At 35.2% G+C, this 15,360-nt stretch overlaps 2 protein-coding genes across 8 annotated transcripts in view; one reads left to right on the forward strand and one right to left on the reverse strand.

The window, feature by feature from the left end:
- Positions 1-1,660: 1,660 nt before the first annotated feature.
- LOC126890083 (transmembrane protein 42) lies at positions 1,661-11,112 on the forward strand. Its single transcript, XM_050658921.1, has 3 exons — positions 1,661-1,964; positions 4,189-4,332; positions 10,887-11,112. Exons 1-3 carry the CDS (start codon positions 1,872-1,874, stop codon positions 11,019-11,021), a joined length of 372 nt encoding a protein of 123 aa, XP_050514878.1. The 5' UTR covers positions 1,661-1,871; the 3' UTR covers positions 11,022-11,112.
- Positions 11,048-15,360, reverse strand: part of LOC126890081 (mpv17-like protein) — a 50,420-nt gene continuing 46,107 nt past the window's right edge. For all 7 annotated transcript variants that reach the window (XM_050658917.1, XM_050658913.1, XM_050658916.1 and 4 more), the window contains exons 4-5: positions 12,663-12,775; positions 11,048-11,321 (exon numbers count right to left, since the gene is read on the reverse strand). In XM_050658917.1, coding sequence (XP_050514874.1) covers positions 11,101-11,321; positions 12,663-12,775 — 334 coding nt within the window. In that variant the 3' untranslated portion in view covers positions 11,048-11,100. The remainder of the gene's footprint in view (positions 11,322-12,662; positions 12,776-15,360) is intronic.

Raw genomic sequence — 15,360 nt, forward strand, 5'->3', positions numbered from 1 at the left:
ACTTACCTTTTTTTCTATCATTTGTGACGCACTGAAAAATCCTCATGAAAAGAACCATACGCAAATAAACAAGTAATTGGGCTTGATAAGTCCTATGCTTTCACCCAAAGTAATCGAAAGTAGAACTAGAAGTCGATATTTGACCTCCTCGTGTAACTTTGCTTCGATTAGTGTACGATTTTACTATTGTTTGTTTTTTAACCAAGAGGAGTGATTCAAATTTACCGCGCCGTAATGCTTGTTTCTAATTGGTCCAACCGCAGGCAAGTTTACTCCATTGTTAATAAATTTTGACACTAATGACATTTATCAAATTTTGTCACTTCTGTCATTTTATAGGTTAATTAAGTATATCCGCGATTTTTTGTGTTTTCTGCATTATTCCTTTAAGTTTTAGATTTTTAGTCTACTTTTATATAAAAACATTTGTTTTTAGAACTCTTTAGCGATATGTTAGTATAATATAATATGTATGGATTATCATCGAAAGCTGATAGGATCAACGAAAAAAGAAGATGAATTTGGTGACTTTTTTAGTAAATTTCTTGTGTGAATCTGTCTTTCTAGTTTACTCCTCTTGGTTAAAAAATCAACTTATAATTTTGTTTAAACATTGTTTAAGCAGAAATAACTTCAAAACCGGAACTAAAGATTCAAACTCAACTTTGCAATACGCTTCGATTGATGTGTTACATGAACTATTTCTTCGACTATAATGACACTTCTGGTTAGAACTTTTTAACCGGAAATTATATAAAAACCAAAATTTTATATTTATTCTGATCTTGCTAAGGCACGTCAAATGGTATATCGCTTATACTATTTCGGTGACTTTAAAACGGTACTTACGGTTGCAACTCTAAAACCGGAAGTCCGATATCAAAAATCTCCCTTGGGGTATAAGCTTTCATTCGACACCTCATTTGTCATTCTGTCTTTATTAATAACGGAGGAGTTGTATTCGCGAGCGGAAAGACAGACGGACAGGCAGTCATGAAACCGGAAGTATATATTTGTTCTCGTCTTACGAAGGCGCGTCGAATAATATATCACTTGTACTATTCCGGTGGCTTTCAAACAGTACTTCTGGTCGCAATTCTAAAACCGTAAGTTCTATGTTAAATTTCTCACATTTAGTACCATCCTTGGATTATAAACTTTCATCCGACACCTCGATTGTCGTTCTACCTTGTATAGTGACGGAGGACTTATATTTGCGGTCAGACGGACAGACTAACAGACAGCCTAGGTCAAATTTCTCACCTTTATTACTATCCTTGGATTATAAGATAAGCTTTCATTTGACACATCATTTGTAATTCTACCTTGTATAATGAAATAGGAGTTATATTCGCGGTCGGACGAACAGACGGACAGACAGCCTAGGTCAAATGTATCACCTTTAGTACCATCCTTGGATTATAAGCTTTCATTTGACACCTCGTTTGTCATTCTAGCTGGTATAATGACGGAGGAGTTGTGATCACAGACAGAACAGACAAACAGACAGACGGGCAGAAGGACGTACATAATTCAAAGTTTTCACATTTGTTCAAAATTGGGTGAAAAAAACAAAGTTTTAGTTAAGATAATATTTTTTAAATATAACCGTTTCGCAATAAAATTATCTTCCACCTCTAGATTGTAACAGCTGGATATTGCGTCATCGCCCGAGTGAACCGTCATGTTCATTTTATGTCAAGCAAAGAAGTGAAATATGTAAGGGGGCTACATTGTGTTGTGCATTTACTAGATGGCTGACATTTCCGTATATCTATAAAGAAAACATCACAAGAATTTTTAAAACGAATGTAAATATTCCAAACACAATAACAAATGTAAAGGATATAAATTTTCCAACAAATACGGAAATGTATAAAGACGTCCATTTTGCTTTTATCTCCGGCGGACTAGCGGCAACTGGCAGTGCATTTGGAAAGCTGTCGGGGTTGCCTGACTTCGAGGTGAGTTTTGTAGTTTATTTTTTTGTGTAGTGCTGCTCAGTGTTATTTTATAATAGTTTTTAAACGCAAATAACGCAATTTGATTTATGTTTATCTTTAAATAAGAATGTAGGTTAATTAGGTACTGGAAAATCAGAAGATCTAATATTTTTAAAATCTGTTTATTGATGTACACTAATGAAATCAAAATAAAGGTAGAGGAGTCTGGAGCAGAATGAAACACAAAATTTGGTTTTACGGATAGCTATCCCAATTGAGACTTTTTCCAACAAAGCTGCTTACAAAAGCATCTGGAGTAAAAAATAAGTTCAACTGGTTATATGGAAGCACAAACACGAAGTCATTATACACTATGTTAAAATTGGTGAACTCTGTTCCGAATGAAATTAAATATTTTTGTCTCTGAGTCCCTGCTGAGGCATAGACGGATTTCCCAATAGTCTATATTTATGTCTGTGCTATATAATAGAAGATGATATGAATGATACCCAATTTGGGTTCCGCAAAAGTCTTGGAACAAGAGCGGCATCATTGTTTGCGTTTAATGTCCTCTCTCAAATATGCTTAGATGTGAACCTAGATATTTATTCCTGTTTCATTGACTTAGAAAAAGCATTCGACAGGGTCCGATATTAAAAACTAATATACCTAATTATTAAAGAACAGAGATATAGACAGATGAGATTTACGAATTATCAATGTGTATTGGAATCAAAAGGTCAATATAAAGATAGAAGAACAAGAGTCCGAGAATATTGATATAAAGCAAGCAGTGAGACAGGGCTGTGTTCTGTCGCCAGTACTGTTTACGTATACAGTGAAACCATATTTCAGGAAGCGGTAGTGGAACTAAGTGATGGAATCTCTATAAATGGAAGAATAGTAAATAAAATTAGATTTGCTGATGGCACCGTTATAATGGCAGTCACTCTGGAATCGCTACAAGAATTGGTAAATAAAATTAACGATTATTGTATAAGATTATGAACTAAAAATAAACAAGACAAAAGCTAAATTTATGATTGTCTCAAAAACACATGGAAATGAAAGGTTAATGATAGAGCAAACCCAAATAGAAAAAGTTGAAACATACAAATATCTGGGAACTTGGATTAATGACAAAAATGACCAAAGCAAAGAAAATAAAGTCTGAATCGAAAGTGAAACTGAAAATTTATAAAAATGAAGACAATGCTTACAAACAAAGACCTTCAGTTGCCTCTCAGATTGAGGGCTCTAGGATGATACATATTTTCTATATTACTATACGGAATGGAAGCTTGGACATTGAAGAGGCAACACATAAGAAAAATAGAAGTGTTCGAAATGTGGTGTTACAGAAGAATATTGAAAATTCAATGGGTTCAAAGTATTACCAATGTTGAAGTGCTACGACGTTTAAATAAGGAGTTAGAAATTATGAACAGTATAAAAACAAGAAAACTGGAATATTTTTGTCACATAACCAGGGGAGAAAAATATGAGTTGCTGACAATTATTATCCAAGGTAGAAGAAGCATAGAAAGAAGACGCATATATTGGCTGAGTAACCTTAGAGAATGGTTTAACTGTAGTCCATTACAACTATTCGGAGCAGCAGCCAACAAAGTGACCATAGCCATTATGATATCCAACCTCCGATAGGAGATGGAACTTTACTTTTAGGAAATGTTCGTTAGATCTATTCTCAGTATTTTGTTCAAGTGAATATTCTACCCCGAATGAAGTGAAATGGCTAAAGATGTTTCCGATACCAATGGTAATACGAAGAATACAGTAAGAAATCCAAATTTGCGAACATTTCATAAAAAATGCATTGTCTATGAGTATAAAGATAAAGTAAGGTGTCACATTTACTTACCTTTCTTTACCCTTTGACATTACTGTCCTTGTAGAACGGTCTCAAGCACTATCCTGTTCTAAGCCCAAAGTTTTTGATCTGAGCCACTATCCGCTGACGCTAAGTTACTGGAGGTTGTGTCCTGTAAACTCTTAAACAAGCTGCACAGAATGTACCAACAAGGCGAGCAGAGATAGCACATTATGCATCTCTTTTCTTCCGAATGTGTTCTAACTTAGTTTCCTACGCATTTATGGCAAAATCGTCTCTAGCTATATGTGACATGTTAATACTTTTATCATATTTATGTGAGTTTAAATAAGAATATTCCACATTTGAAGACTTTACTGATTAATTGAATTTAAAATCTATATATTGTTACAGGGCTACATTTTAATAAGGATTATATTTTTCGCTCTGATGTTATCTACAAATACTGCTTCTTTAACATTTTTTGTTAAAGCCTTGCAAAAAATTGCGTCAATAAATGCAACACTAATCTCTTCGGCTACAAATTATATTATAACAGTAAGTATAGCGAATATTTTTGTTATTCACATATTTTTCTTTATTTTCTATCGATTTGTATTTATTTATTTATTCATTTATAATAGTAGGTATACACACACCCAAACTTATATGGAATCACCATGTATTTCAAATTAATATTTATTTCTTTTGAAAAAACTTGTTATTGTTGCGAAGATTAAAGGTTTTTATTGAAAATAAACAAATATATAAGACAATCGGATAGTATAGCCCGGTACGGTATAGATTATTTGCTTGAGTTGCAAGTTGAACGAAAATAAATAAACTAAAGTTTGCGTCCAAAAACGAAAATATGCCTCATGTGGGGTTATACAACTTACAACAAGGAAATATTATTGGTCTTGTGGAGAAAGTAATGTTCTCAGATGGACATAGCTGCAGAGCTAGGCGTAATACAGGGCGTTCTCTCCAAAACATGCTAGGTAACAGGAACTAGGAAAGCTCAAAAATAAAGCAAGGGAAAGTCGCCAAAAGTAATAACGGCTCTCCACGATCGTTTAATTGTCCAATCAGGTGGAAGACACCCAACCATTTCTCACCTGCAGCTCCAAAGGCAACTTTTGGAAGCCACAGGTGTAACTGTTTCAGTTGAAATGATAAGAAGAGTTCGTACCAAGATGTATACAGCAGGAGACAGTTATGGGTCCCCGAGTTATCCAGGCAGCACAAGATTGATCGCCTAAATTGGTGTCTTCACCACCAAAACTGGAACATTGGGAATTGACAAAATGTGCTATTTTCAAAAACAGTCAGGATTTAATGTAATCAGATGGAAAATGGATCAGTGTACTTAGAGGTCGAGGAAGACAAGCAAGAACGAAAACTGTCAGATGTGTTCACAAATATACAAGGGGAAGTGTAATGTTCTGGAAAGGAATTGTGATCCGTAAAAAAACTACTTCAATTTTCATCCAATCAACTTTAACTGCATACAGGCATGTTGATAACCTGTATTCAGACTCTGGAGAGGTGCAATAGAAGAAAATTTAATTTAATTGCATGATTAATGGACCTCTACAGACCATTAGAGTGACTACAGACATCATTGAAGCAGAAGGTATCCCTTGTTTGGAGTGGCCTGCTTGCTCACCCGAGCTTAATCCTATAGCTATAGAATATTTGTGGGATATGCTTAAAAGAAAAATTAGAGCTTGCCGGGATAATCCACAAAACACCGCACGGCTAGTACAAGCTGCTTTTAAAGGATGGAGCAACCTACCACAACCAAATGTTGATACTTTGATTAGGAGCGTGCCCACGCAAACTGAAGCTTGCATAAGGACTAGAGCTGATAATACTGACTACCACAAGATACAAAAAAAATAAATAAAAACAAGTTAAACATTATTCGTTTTACATTGAAATTTTGTATGCTATTGACTTTAAAACAACTACTTTCAATTTGTTTGTTAAATACTTTATTGTTTTATTTAACTGCTATGTATTTGTTATAAAATTGCTTTAAAATAAATATTGTTTGACTTCGTCTGTACGTTTTTTTAAATTCGCACGGAATAGTAAGAAATATCAGATGATTGCATATAAGTTTGGGTGTGTGTATAAATATAAACAAGTAGGTCTTGGTAGAGAGTATGTGGATACTATCGCAAATATATACAAAATGCAAGAAGTGTCGTTAAAGAAGGAAACTTTTTATCTGAATCATTTCCAATAACAAGGATGTTGTCTGTCTCCGACTTTATTTATATTCAATCATCGCTAGAGCAGTGGAGGAAACAAGTATCCGGAATGGGAATAGACATAGGCGGTGGTAAATGTCTAGCAACTTTGTTTTTCGCAGATGATCAGCTAGTCGTAGCGAATGATGAGGAAGAATATGTCAAAGACAGAGTACCTTAAAATATGGCATGATGAATAAGATCCTGATTTAGAAATTAGAACCACAGAAACATGTAAAGAATAAAAATATCTCGAATCTATAATATCTAAAGGAAGGCACTACCAAAAGAGACATCGAAAACAGAACGCAGCAGGACAAAAAAGCGGTAAACATTCTAAACTCTCTACTACGGTCTAAAGATATAAGACAACAAACGAAATTGACAATCTATCGTACATTGGTAGAGCCTATTATGACTTATGGGGCAGAAGTTTGGCAGATCACGAAGAAAGATCGAAAAAGAATAGAAGTAGTAGAAATGGATTATCTAAGGAGAGCGTGTAGTATATTCAAAAAAGATCACATCAGGAATGAAGATATTAGAAGGAGGACAAATACTGTATATTCCAGTGTAGATAGAATTGAAACGACACAACTAGTGTGGTATGGTCACGTGAAACGAATCAATGAAGATAGATGGCCAAAGAAAACTTTAGATTACATACCACAACAAAGAAGAAGAAGGGGAAGGCCTTCAGTTGCCTGGGAAGAAAATGCACGACACATCATGAGAGTTAGGGCACAGCATAATAAACGAAACCAGCAAGGACACTCCCTGATGCCGCCTTTGAAGTTGAAAAGTACAGGGTCGCCATTTTTCGCGTAGGTAGTACATCTCAGTGGTGATGTGATGTGTTGGTTCATCAGTGTTGCCGATGTCACCAACTTTATTACCCGTAAAGGCCGCGTCTCACCATCAAGTAATTTGATCAAACAGTTTGAGCAAACTTGACGTACTTGAGGAAGTACGTCAAAGTGACGTCACAATTGCAGTTTTTTTGAAATTCTAAAAATCTGTGCTCTCACTATCAGTCTAGTTTGATCAATTTTTTTGTATTGAGTTGTCTAACTTGTTTGTACTTTATTTAAAATTAAAATTTTTCATTATTATCCACAATGAACACTCAGGATGTGACGTCACTAACTGTCACTTTCAGTTTGCTCAAACCAGTTTGATCAAATTATTTGATCGTGGGACGCGGTCTTAAGAGATTCTTTTTGAATAATTTCTGGAATTTATGCAAAAGATTAACAATACAATCGCCATTCATCGTCAATATTTTGTGTTATGTCCCAATTATTGACATAATTCCCACAGGCATACGTATAAAATTATGTTAAAAAATATGAATGTCATAAATTAAGTAAATCTGATAATTATGTATAAATCGGCAACACTGTCGATTTTCTACATTGTCTGGTACTACGCACAAAATGGCCGACGATCTGCGCAGTAATAGTGCGCGAACTTTTCCCGCCTACTAGTGTGTCACTGCTGTTGCGTTTTCTATGCTGTGGTTAGGGCCATCAAAGGAGACGAATGGATGGACAGAAAAAGATGGCGGTCGAAATGCGACAAGCGGCAGAGGCTGTAGGAACCTCGCTTGTAGATAGATAGGTATATATAAACAATCACCAAAATAATCTATCAAATGAAGGAATGTGAAGAAATACAAAATAAGATGCAAGTTTTATAGTTTTATTGATAGATATCATCAGAATCTTATAAGATCCTTTAGTTACAACTATCTACTCAACATCGATTTCGAATGGCTTTCGACACAATGTAACGCTATAAATTTTACGATTTCTAAAGTTCAAGGATGCAAACAGGAGATACCTACGTAAGAATAATCTCAAATCGATACTGGAATAAGATAGCAAAGATTATGATCGAGAATAGACTGACCGAGAAAATATAAATTAAATAGTCCCTGTAATTATTCAGGGAACAATAGAAAGAAAACGTGGTCCTAGACGACAAAGAACATCCTGATTCAAGAACTTCCGCCAGTGGAACAAAAAGATCATGTGACTAGTTGCCAATATGCTTGGAGGTCAAGACACTTAAAAAAGAAGAAGAAGAAGGGGCCAGATTACTTAGTAGAATGGCTTCTACTTATCACATCATATCTAAATATAATGAACTGGGAACAAAAAAAGTCATAAGAGAATTATAATGAGTTGTTCAACTGCTTGGCCAATAGATTTTTAAAGTCATGGCTATTAAAAATGAATAACCATTTTGAATTTCGTTGCAACACGAAACTACAGCCTTAGTCTTGGACGAAAACTTAGTCTTTTACTAGTAGTTGCTGCTAGGACATCCCTGCCATTTCGTTCGTTTCAATGTGACTGCACGCCGGGGTTTGTCGTGGTTGGGTCAGAGTGAGCAGCATTTACGTGCCTCCTGGTGAGAGACTAATAAGTTTCGAAACCGGTAGGGGTGCTTGCTGCACTCTCTAATTGAACTAGAATATGAAGCGGCTGTAGTTTAGTGTTGCAAGGAAATTGAAAATGGTTATTCAGTTTTGATTTACATGTTTACTCTGATTTGAGTACGAAGGGAAACATTCTCGTTGGAACTTTACCGCGCTGAGCATCTGTTATGGCTTGCAAATTTTAGAAGCCTCGGAGGTGTAACCAGAGAAGGTTCCAATTGTTTTCGATCTGGTGGGATGTAGAGTAATATTTTTAGTGTTGTTTAATGTGCTATTAGATTGAAAACTTACGCCCGATTTCATAATCAACTTAAAGTGAACATTAACTAAAGATCACTTTAAAGTTGACATTTACCCATATGAATTGCATTGATAAAGGTACCAACTTAAAATTTAGTCCACTTTAACTGATTATGAAACCGAGCGTTAGTCTTTTTTCTAATGGATATTAATAAATAATAATTCTGCTGGAAAAGGACAACTAGAGAAGTCTTATATTTCAATTCATTCAGAGAGTGCCATAAACACCCTAACCGGTTTCAAGCTCCCAAGCTGTCATCAAAGAGTGTAATATATGACTTTCTCTGAATAAACTAAAACAAATCAGACTGCTATAGTCGGAGATATAGAAGCGGATTTTGTGCGTGATAAGTAATATGGAAAAACTATACGGGGATATGTTGAATTAGTTGTGTACATGACTTTCACCAACGGCCGGAAACCAGAGTGGAGGCCGAGGGTAGTTATAAGGGGTCAAAGTCGCGGTTTTTATTATTTTTTTTTGTGACGCTCATGATCGAGATAGTGCACCAAAATTTGGGAATAAGTAGGTCATGACGTAACTAAGTAAAATCTCTAGGGCCGGAACGTTGCGTGGCCGACAAAGGTTTGGGGGTAGGGGTGAATATAAAAAATATAAAGGGTTTTTTGAGACGTTCGTGATTGAGAAAGTGCACCAAAATTTGGGAATGAGTAGACCATGACTTTGGGAATGAGTAGATTTTACTTAGTAATGTCATGTCTACTTATTCCCAAATTTTGGTGCACTATCTCGAGCAAGAACGGCAAAAAACCCCCATATATTTTTATACTCACCCCTGCCTACCACTCCTTTGTACCCCAAGCAGAGTTCCGCCCCTGGAGATTTTACTTAGTTACGATGGCCTACTTACTCCCAAATTTTGGTGCACTATCTCCATCATAAGCGCCACAAAAAAAATAATAAAAACCGCGTCTTTTACCCCTTATAACTACCCTCGTCCGCCACTCTGGTTTCCGCCTCTGGGGATATTACTTAGTTATGTCATGGTCTACTTATTCCCAAATTTTGGTGCACTATCTCAATCACGAACGTCGCAAAAACCCCTTACATTTTTTTATATTCACCCCTGCCCCACCCCTTTGTCGGCCACGCAGCGTTCCACTCCTGGAGATTTTACTTAGTTACGTCATGACCTACTTATTCCCAAATTTTGGTGTACTATCCCGATCATGAGCGTCACAAAAAAAAATAATAAAAAACGGGACTTTGACCCCTTATAACTACCTTCCTCCCCCACTCTGGTTTCCGGCTCTGGGGATTTTACTTATTTATGTCATGGTCTACTTATATCCAAATTTTGGTGCACTATCTCAATCACGAACGTCGCAAAAAAACCCCTTATATTTTTTAAATTAACCCCTACCCCCAACCGTTTGTCGGCCGCGCAGCGTTGCACCCCTAGAGATTTTACTTAGGTACGTCATGACCTACTTATTCCCAAATTTTGGTGCATCTCGATCATGAGCGTCATAAAAAAATAATAAAAACCGCGATTTTGACCCCTTATAACTACTCTCGGCCCCCTACTCTGGTTTCTGGCCGTTGGTGAAAGTCATGTACACAACTAATTCAACATATCCCCGTATAGTTTTTCCATATTACTTATCACGCACAAAATCCGCTCCCAGCTCTTAGACTACTAGTACCGGATTACAGCAAAATAACACGATACGGGTGCCGTGGCGGCATCTACTTACAGCAATCAAAAGTTTTACTTCAATAAAATTAAAAATAATATTAAAATAAAACTTTTATTGAGACCAAGTGTCTGGTAACGCCTTCGTGGTTTCTATAATTTGCAAACCATACGAATGCTGAGGAAAGAAGGCTAGGAGAGATCTATGAATTGCATCTCACTTCCTGCCTACTAATCGTGGCAAAATTCTAACGAAATAGTCAATGGTTATTAACTTAATGGTTATTAAATTACCTATTAAAATCGTTAAAAAGGAAGAAATTTTGATCTGAATAAGAGTTACGGACACGTACAATATTATCTGGGTCTTAAGGTGTTCTACCTTAAAGATGAAATAATCTTAATTTTTGGTTTACGTAACTTATTGTTTAGTAATAAATACCCTTTTTTCAGGCTCTATTTGGTTTCTTAATTTTTAAGGAGACCACATCGTTATTATGGTGGTTTGGCATATCTTTAATAATGATCGGATTAGTACTTATAGTATCTAATACAACCAAAGAAGATAGGAAGGGCAAGAATGAATAACAGTATTAAAAAATAATAATACTATAGACTTGTTAATGTTATAATAAAATAGTTTTTATACAATCTTATAAAATAAATACTATTCAGATTTTTCGAGCTGTTCTCTTTTTAACATACATAAAATATTGATCCAAACAAACGAACATACTCCGATATATGTGACTCTGTAAACTGCTGGAACCACCATGAAATTTACTAATTGCGCTGGTAGCCAAAAGCAGCAACTGGTTTTAAATGTAGGTATAAACTTTTGCCTGCATTCTTCGAAAATGTCTTTCTTACCTTCCATTATGCTCATGGCTAAAAATAAACGAGGATTAAAATAAAATATAAATATGAATAAATACAAATTAAAAAGAAATCCAAAGAACCGGAAAATTAAAAATTTCTTTCGCTGGAAAAAAAAAACAACCTAAATCCGAGACTTATATACAATACAATACAATTTGAAAAGCAAAAAAACGGACGATAAATGGATTGGCCTGGGGAATCTACAATATACATTCCACGACATTTTGTTAGGTAAAAATCCAACAAATTTTATTCGAATGAGTAAAGCTGCCTTTTAGAACATCACACTTTGATTCACGGATTTCAAGCAAGCAATAGAAACGAACCCAGCCTGATGAGACTTGCATACCCCTAAAATTCCATACGGGTATACAATTAATTGGGATAAGAAGATTGATTTGTGTAAAACTTCACCCCGCCCCAAAGGATGGGTATATCCTCCATTGTTAGCTGTTCTTATGTAAACATTTCTCTTCTTAAAGAAGTCTGAGTCTTCTCTAGATTTAAGGCTATTCTCCATTCTTCTATTATATCCAGTACCGACTGTTGACTTCTTACAGGTATATTCAGGTTCCTGTGTCTTGTCGCTAATGTAGTGTCGTCTGTATATAAAGGTTGAGTAGTGATCCGGGTTTCCTTGGAACGTCTGCTATTTATATGCTATACAAAAGGGGCGATAAGACCACCCCAGCTTCCAGAGTTCCTTGTTCAGACATTACTTGTTCTATCTGGACCCTGAACTTCGGTCGCCTAAGTTAGAGGTGTGGAGTCTGGTCATGGTCACATTGTATCCATATTCTATCATTTTGAATGTTAACCCCTTATGCCACACTCTGTCGATTGCTTTGCTTACATCCAGGAAGACTGCTCCTGTGTATTGATTGCAGTTGAATCCATCTGTTATGTATTTTGATTATTAGTCTGATTACTTGTAGTTGTCTGGAGTGTTAAGATCTAGAGTGCTTCATACATTATTCCTAGTCTGTCTGTCTCTGTTTGGAGTTTGGATTAGATGACTCTTTCTGATACCTTGCTGACTGCTGTAGGTAAGCTAATCGACCTGTAGTTTTTCGGAAATGTGGGTTTTTTCTAGACTTCGGTATCATCATTGCTTCGGCTTCCTTACGTCGGTGTGGGAAGAGCCTGCATCTTAAGAAGATACTATAGAGTCCTGTTTTCTGTTTCATCTGGAACAGATGCTATTCTTGGTGAGCTCTTCCTAACCAGCTCACTGATTTTTTTTCTGTAGAAAAATTCACGGATTTTAAAAGAGTAGATAGATTTAAGGATAAAATTAAGATACTCAATATAAATTTGGAAATACTGAAGTAGCTTTTATTAGATACTTACAGGTGTAAAAAACTACCAGCAAACCAGCTGTGAACGTAAACTGATCAATGAGTAACTTCTTCGCTGAAATTTTTAATGTTGTCCCTACAATTTTTTTATCTAGAAATCTATACCTAAAACAGAAGAATTTGTTTTAACTGACTTTAAAGATACAGATAAAGAGAGTTTTAAAAGATAAATAGGAACAGGGTAAGCTATGTATTATGAATAAGGTAAATTCAGTAGAAATTCAATATTTTTAGACTAGTCAAAGAACGGGTTATCAAAAATCCAGGTTCCTGAGACAGATAAAAATTAATAAAAAACGCAGATATCCGTTTCAAAATACATAAATTAATTTTATTCTTTTAAAATTTTGTATATCAAGTCGGTAGAAGTATTTCTGTCGCCAGATTTCTCCTCATATAGTAGGTGGATATCGTTTTTTACTAATTCTTCTCACTCGCGTGGCTCTGAAATTAGAATATCTGTCAGACAATTACTGTTTAAAGGTAGTAGTTTGGTTTAATATAATACTGTCTAACAGTAATGGTATTTCATAGATAATCTGGATTTTCTATCTTCTCAGCGAATTTAGAAAAATCTAGGCTAACCATCATCTACCAATCCACTATGACAAGCTTGATATCGTTATAACTTTCTGTCGCCAGATTTCTCCTCATATAGTAGGTGGAATTATACTACCTAATTCTCCTCACTCGCGTGGCTCTGAAATTAAAATCTCTGTCAGACAATTACTGTTTAAAAGTAGTAGTTTGGTTTAAAATAATACTGTCTAACAGTGATGGTATTTAATGGTTAATCTGGATTTTTCTATCTTCTCAGCGGATTTAGAAAAATCTAGGCTAACCATCAACTACCCATCCACTATGACAAGCTTGACATCGAAATGAATTCACTGAGGTCCAGATATATTTCATTGTTAATGGGCAAAGAAAGCAGGTTCTTTCAGCTTCACCAGCGCCTAGAGAAGACCATGGGAGAGGAGAGCAACTTCAAAGAACCAGGAAGTACACCAAATGGCCTATATCGATGAGGAACCACTAAGCTTTGAACTGCCCCGTAATGCATGGACAACAGAATAGGAATAAGCAGCTGCAGATGTGCTGACAGCTTACATATATAGGGAAAAGCCCTTACTCCTGAGTGTAACTGTGGTGTGGAACGACATACTGTCCGTCAAATGGTTGAAGAATGCCTCCGAAGACCGTTCCCTGGAGTTTCTTGTCCGCTGGAACTTTCATATCATGTACACGATATAGTTCTTGGAGAGGTTTTGTGGTAGGCACTTAACAAGAAAGGAATTCCTGGTATATAAATATTATCAAAGGAAAGTATCAAGGTAGGAGAAGAGTAGGAAAACTGATTGTAATAGAATGCATAATATATCTTTATTCATTGTTTAGTCCTTATTTATTCTCATTAGTTCTGAATCAGATAAGGAGAGGGATACTGATAGGACCCAAAATAGAAACTTCTAGAGACATGTAGTTAAGGATGCCAAACCAACATAGGTGTAAAAGCTAAGAGAATGGTGGTATTTTGGTGTAAATTTCAGATTAACAATCTACATTGTGATTTGACGCAGTAATTTACGTTCGAGTCCCCACAGTTTTATACGATCACAAGTTTTTTCGTAGTTAATAAATGCAATATGTAGCGAAAAGTTATACTGATTCGTTGATTTTTCTTATTAATATTCTAAGAATATGAAGGTAATCATATACAATTAAATCACTTTATATACTATTCAATCCCACGTGACTTCTTTTTGTTTTTGTTTCCACGTGGAAACAAAAACAAATTAATCTAAAGCACTTATTATGCTAGCAGGTAATGATTTCTGGGTCACTACTGCAGCGAAGGATTATTGCATGGGTTCAGGATGATTTATAACAAAGTTTTGGTGTTTAAAAATCAATATTCACAAAACTGTGAAACATTTTGATACTCTACTAAAGCATCATAACATTTTTCAAAACGTAACAAAAGAACAAATTGTGGGCACAAAACGGGATTTCTTCATCTTCTGTGTTTTTTAACATAAAATATCAAAATTCAATTGTTTTGGCTTTTTAGATTTTAAAAATAATGTTTTCAATATTTTTATCATTAAGTATTTTCTATGGGAAATAAGCCACAATTTTACTAAAAAATGAATTTATTAACGTTTCGAAGCCCAAATCGGGTTTCGTTGTCAAAATATAAAATACTATTAAAATAAAGAAAAATGTTGTTGCTAAGTAAAAAAATTCTTCTAATAATTTATTTAATCTGACTCATTTATATTGGCAATTCAGACGTACATTATACATTTTAAAGTAGAAGACATTAAAATGATATCGCCAATATTTATGAGTTGCGTTCCTGGGATGACTTTACTAAAAGATAATTCATTCGATTACATGAAATCAATCCCAACTCAAGAATATCCGTCGCAAAAAAATCATAGCATGTGATCTGTCTTTAAAAAGACAACCAAATGCAACGATGACAGTAAAATTCTCGCGTTAGAGATTCCATAGTAAATCACGAGGGAAAACCAGGAAAAAAACCTTGTGATACTATCTTTCATATCAAGTCTTACAAAGACCAAATCAGATAGTAAAAAGAGAAAAATCAAAGAAGCGGCTCTAATTATGCTAAATGAAACCAATTGTGTCGCAAATTCCTCGGTAGAATGCAGTAGGATGTGGTT

Source organism: Diabrotica virgifera, chromosome 8, assembly GCF_917563875.1.
Source record: "Diabrotica virgifera virgifera chromosome 8, PGI_DIABVI_V3a".
NCBI classification, from domain to species: domain Eukaryota; kingdom Metazoa; phylum Arthropoda; class Insecta; order Coleoptera; family Chrysomelidae; genus Diabrotica; species Diabrotica virgifera.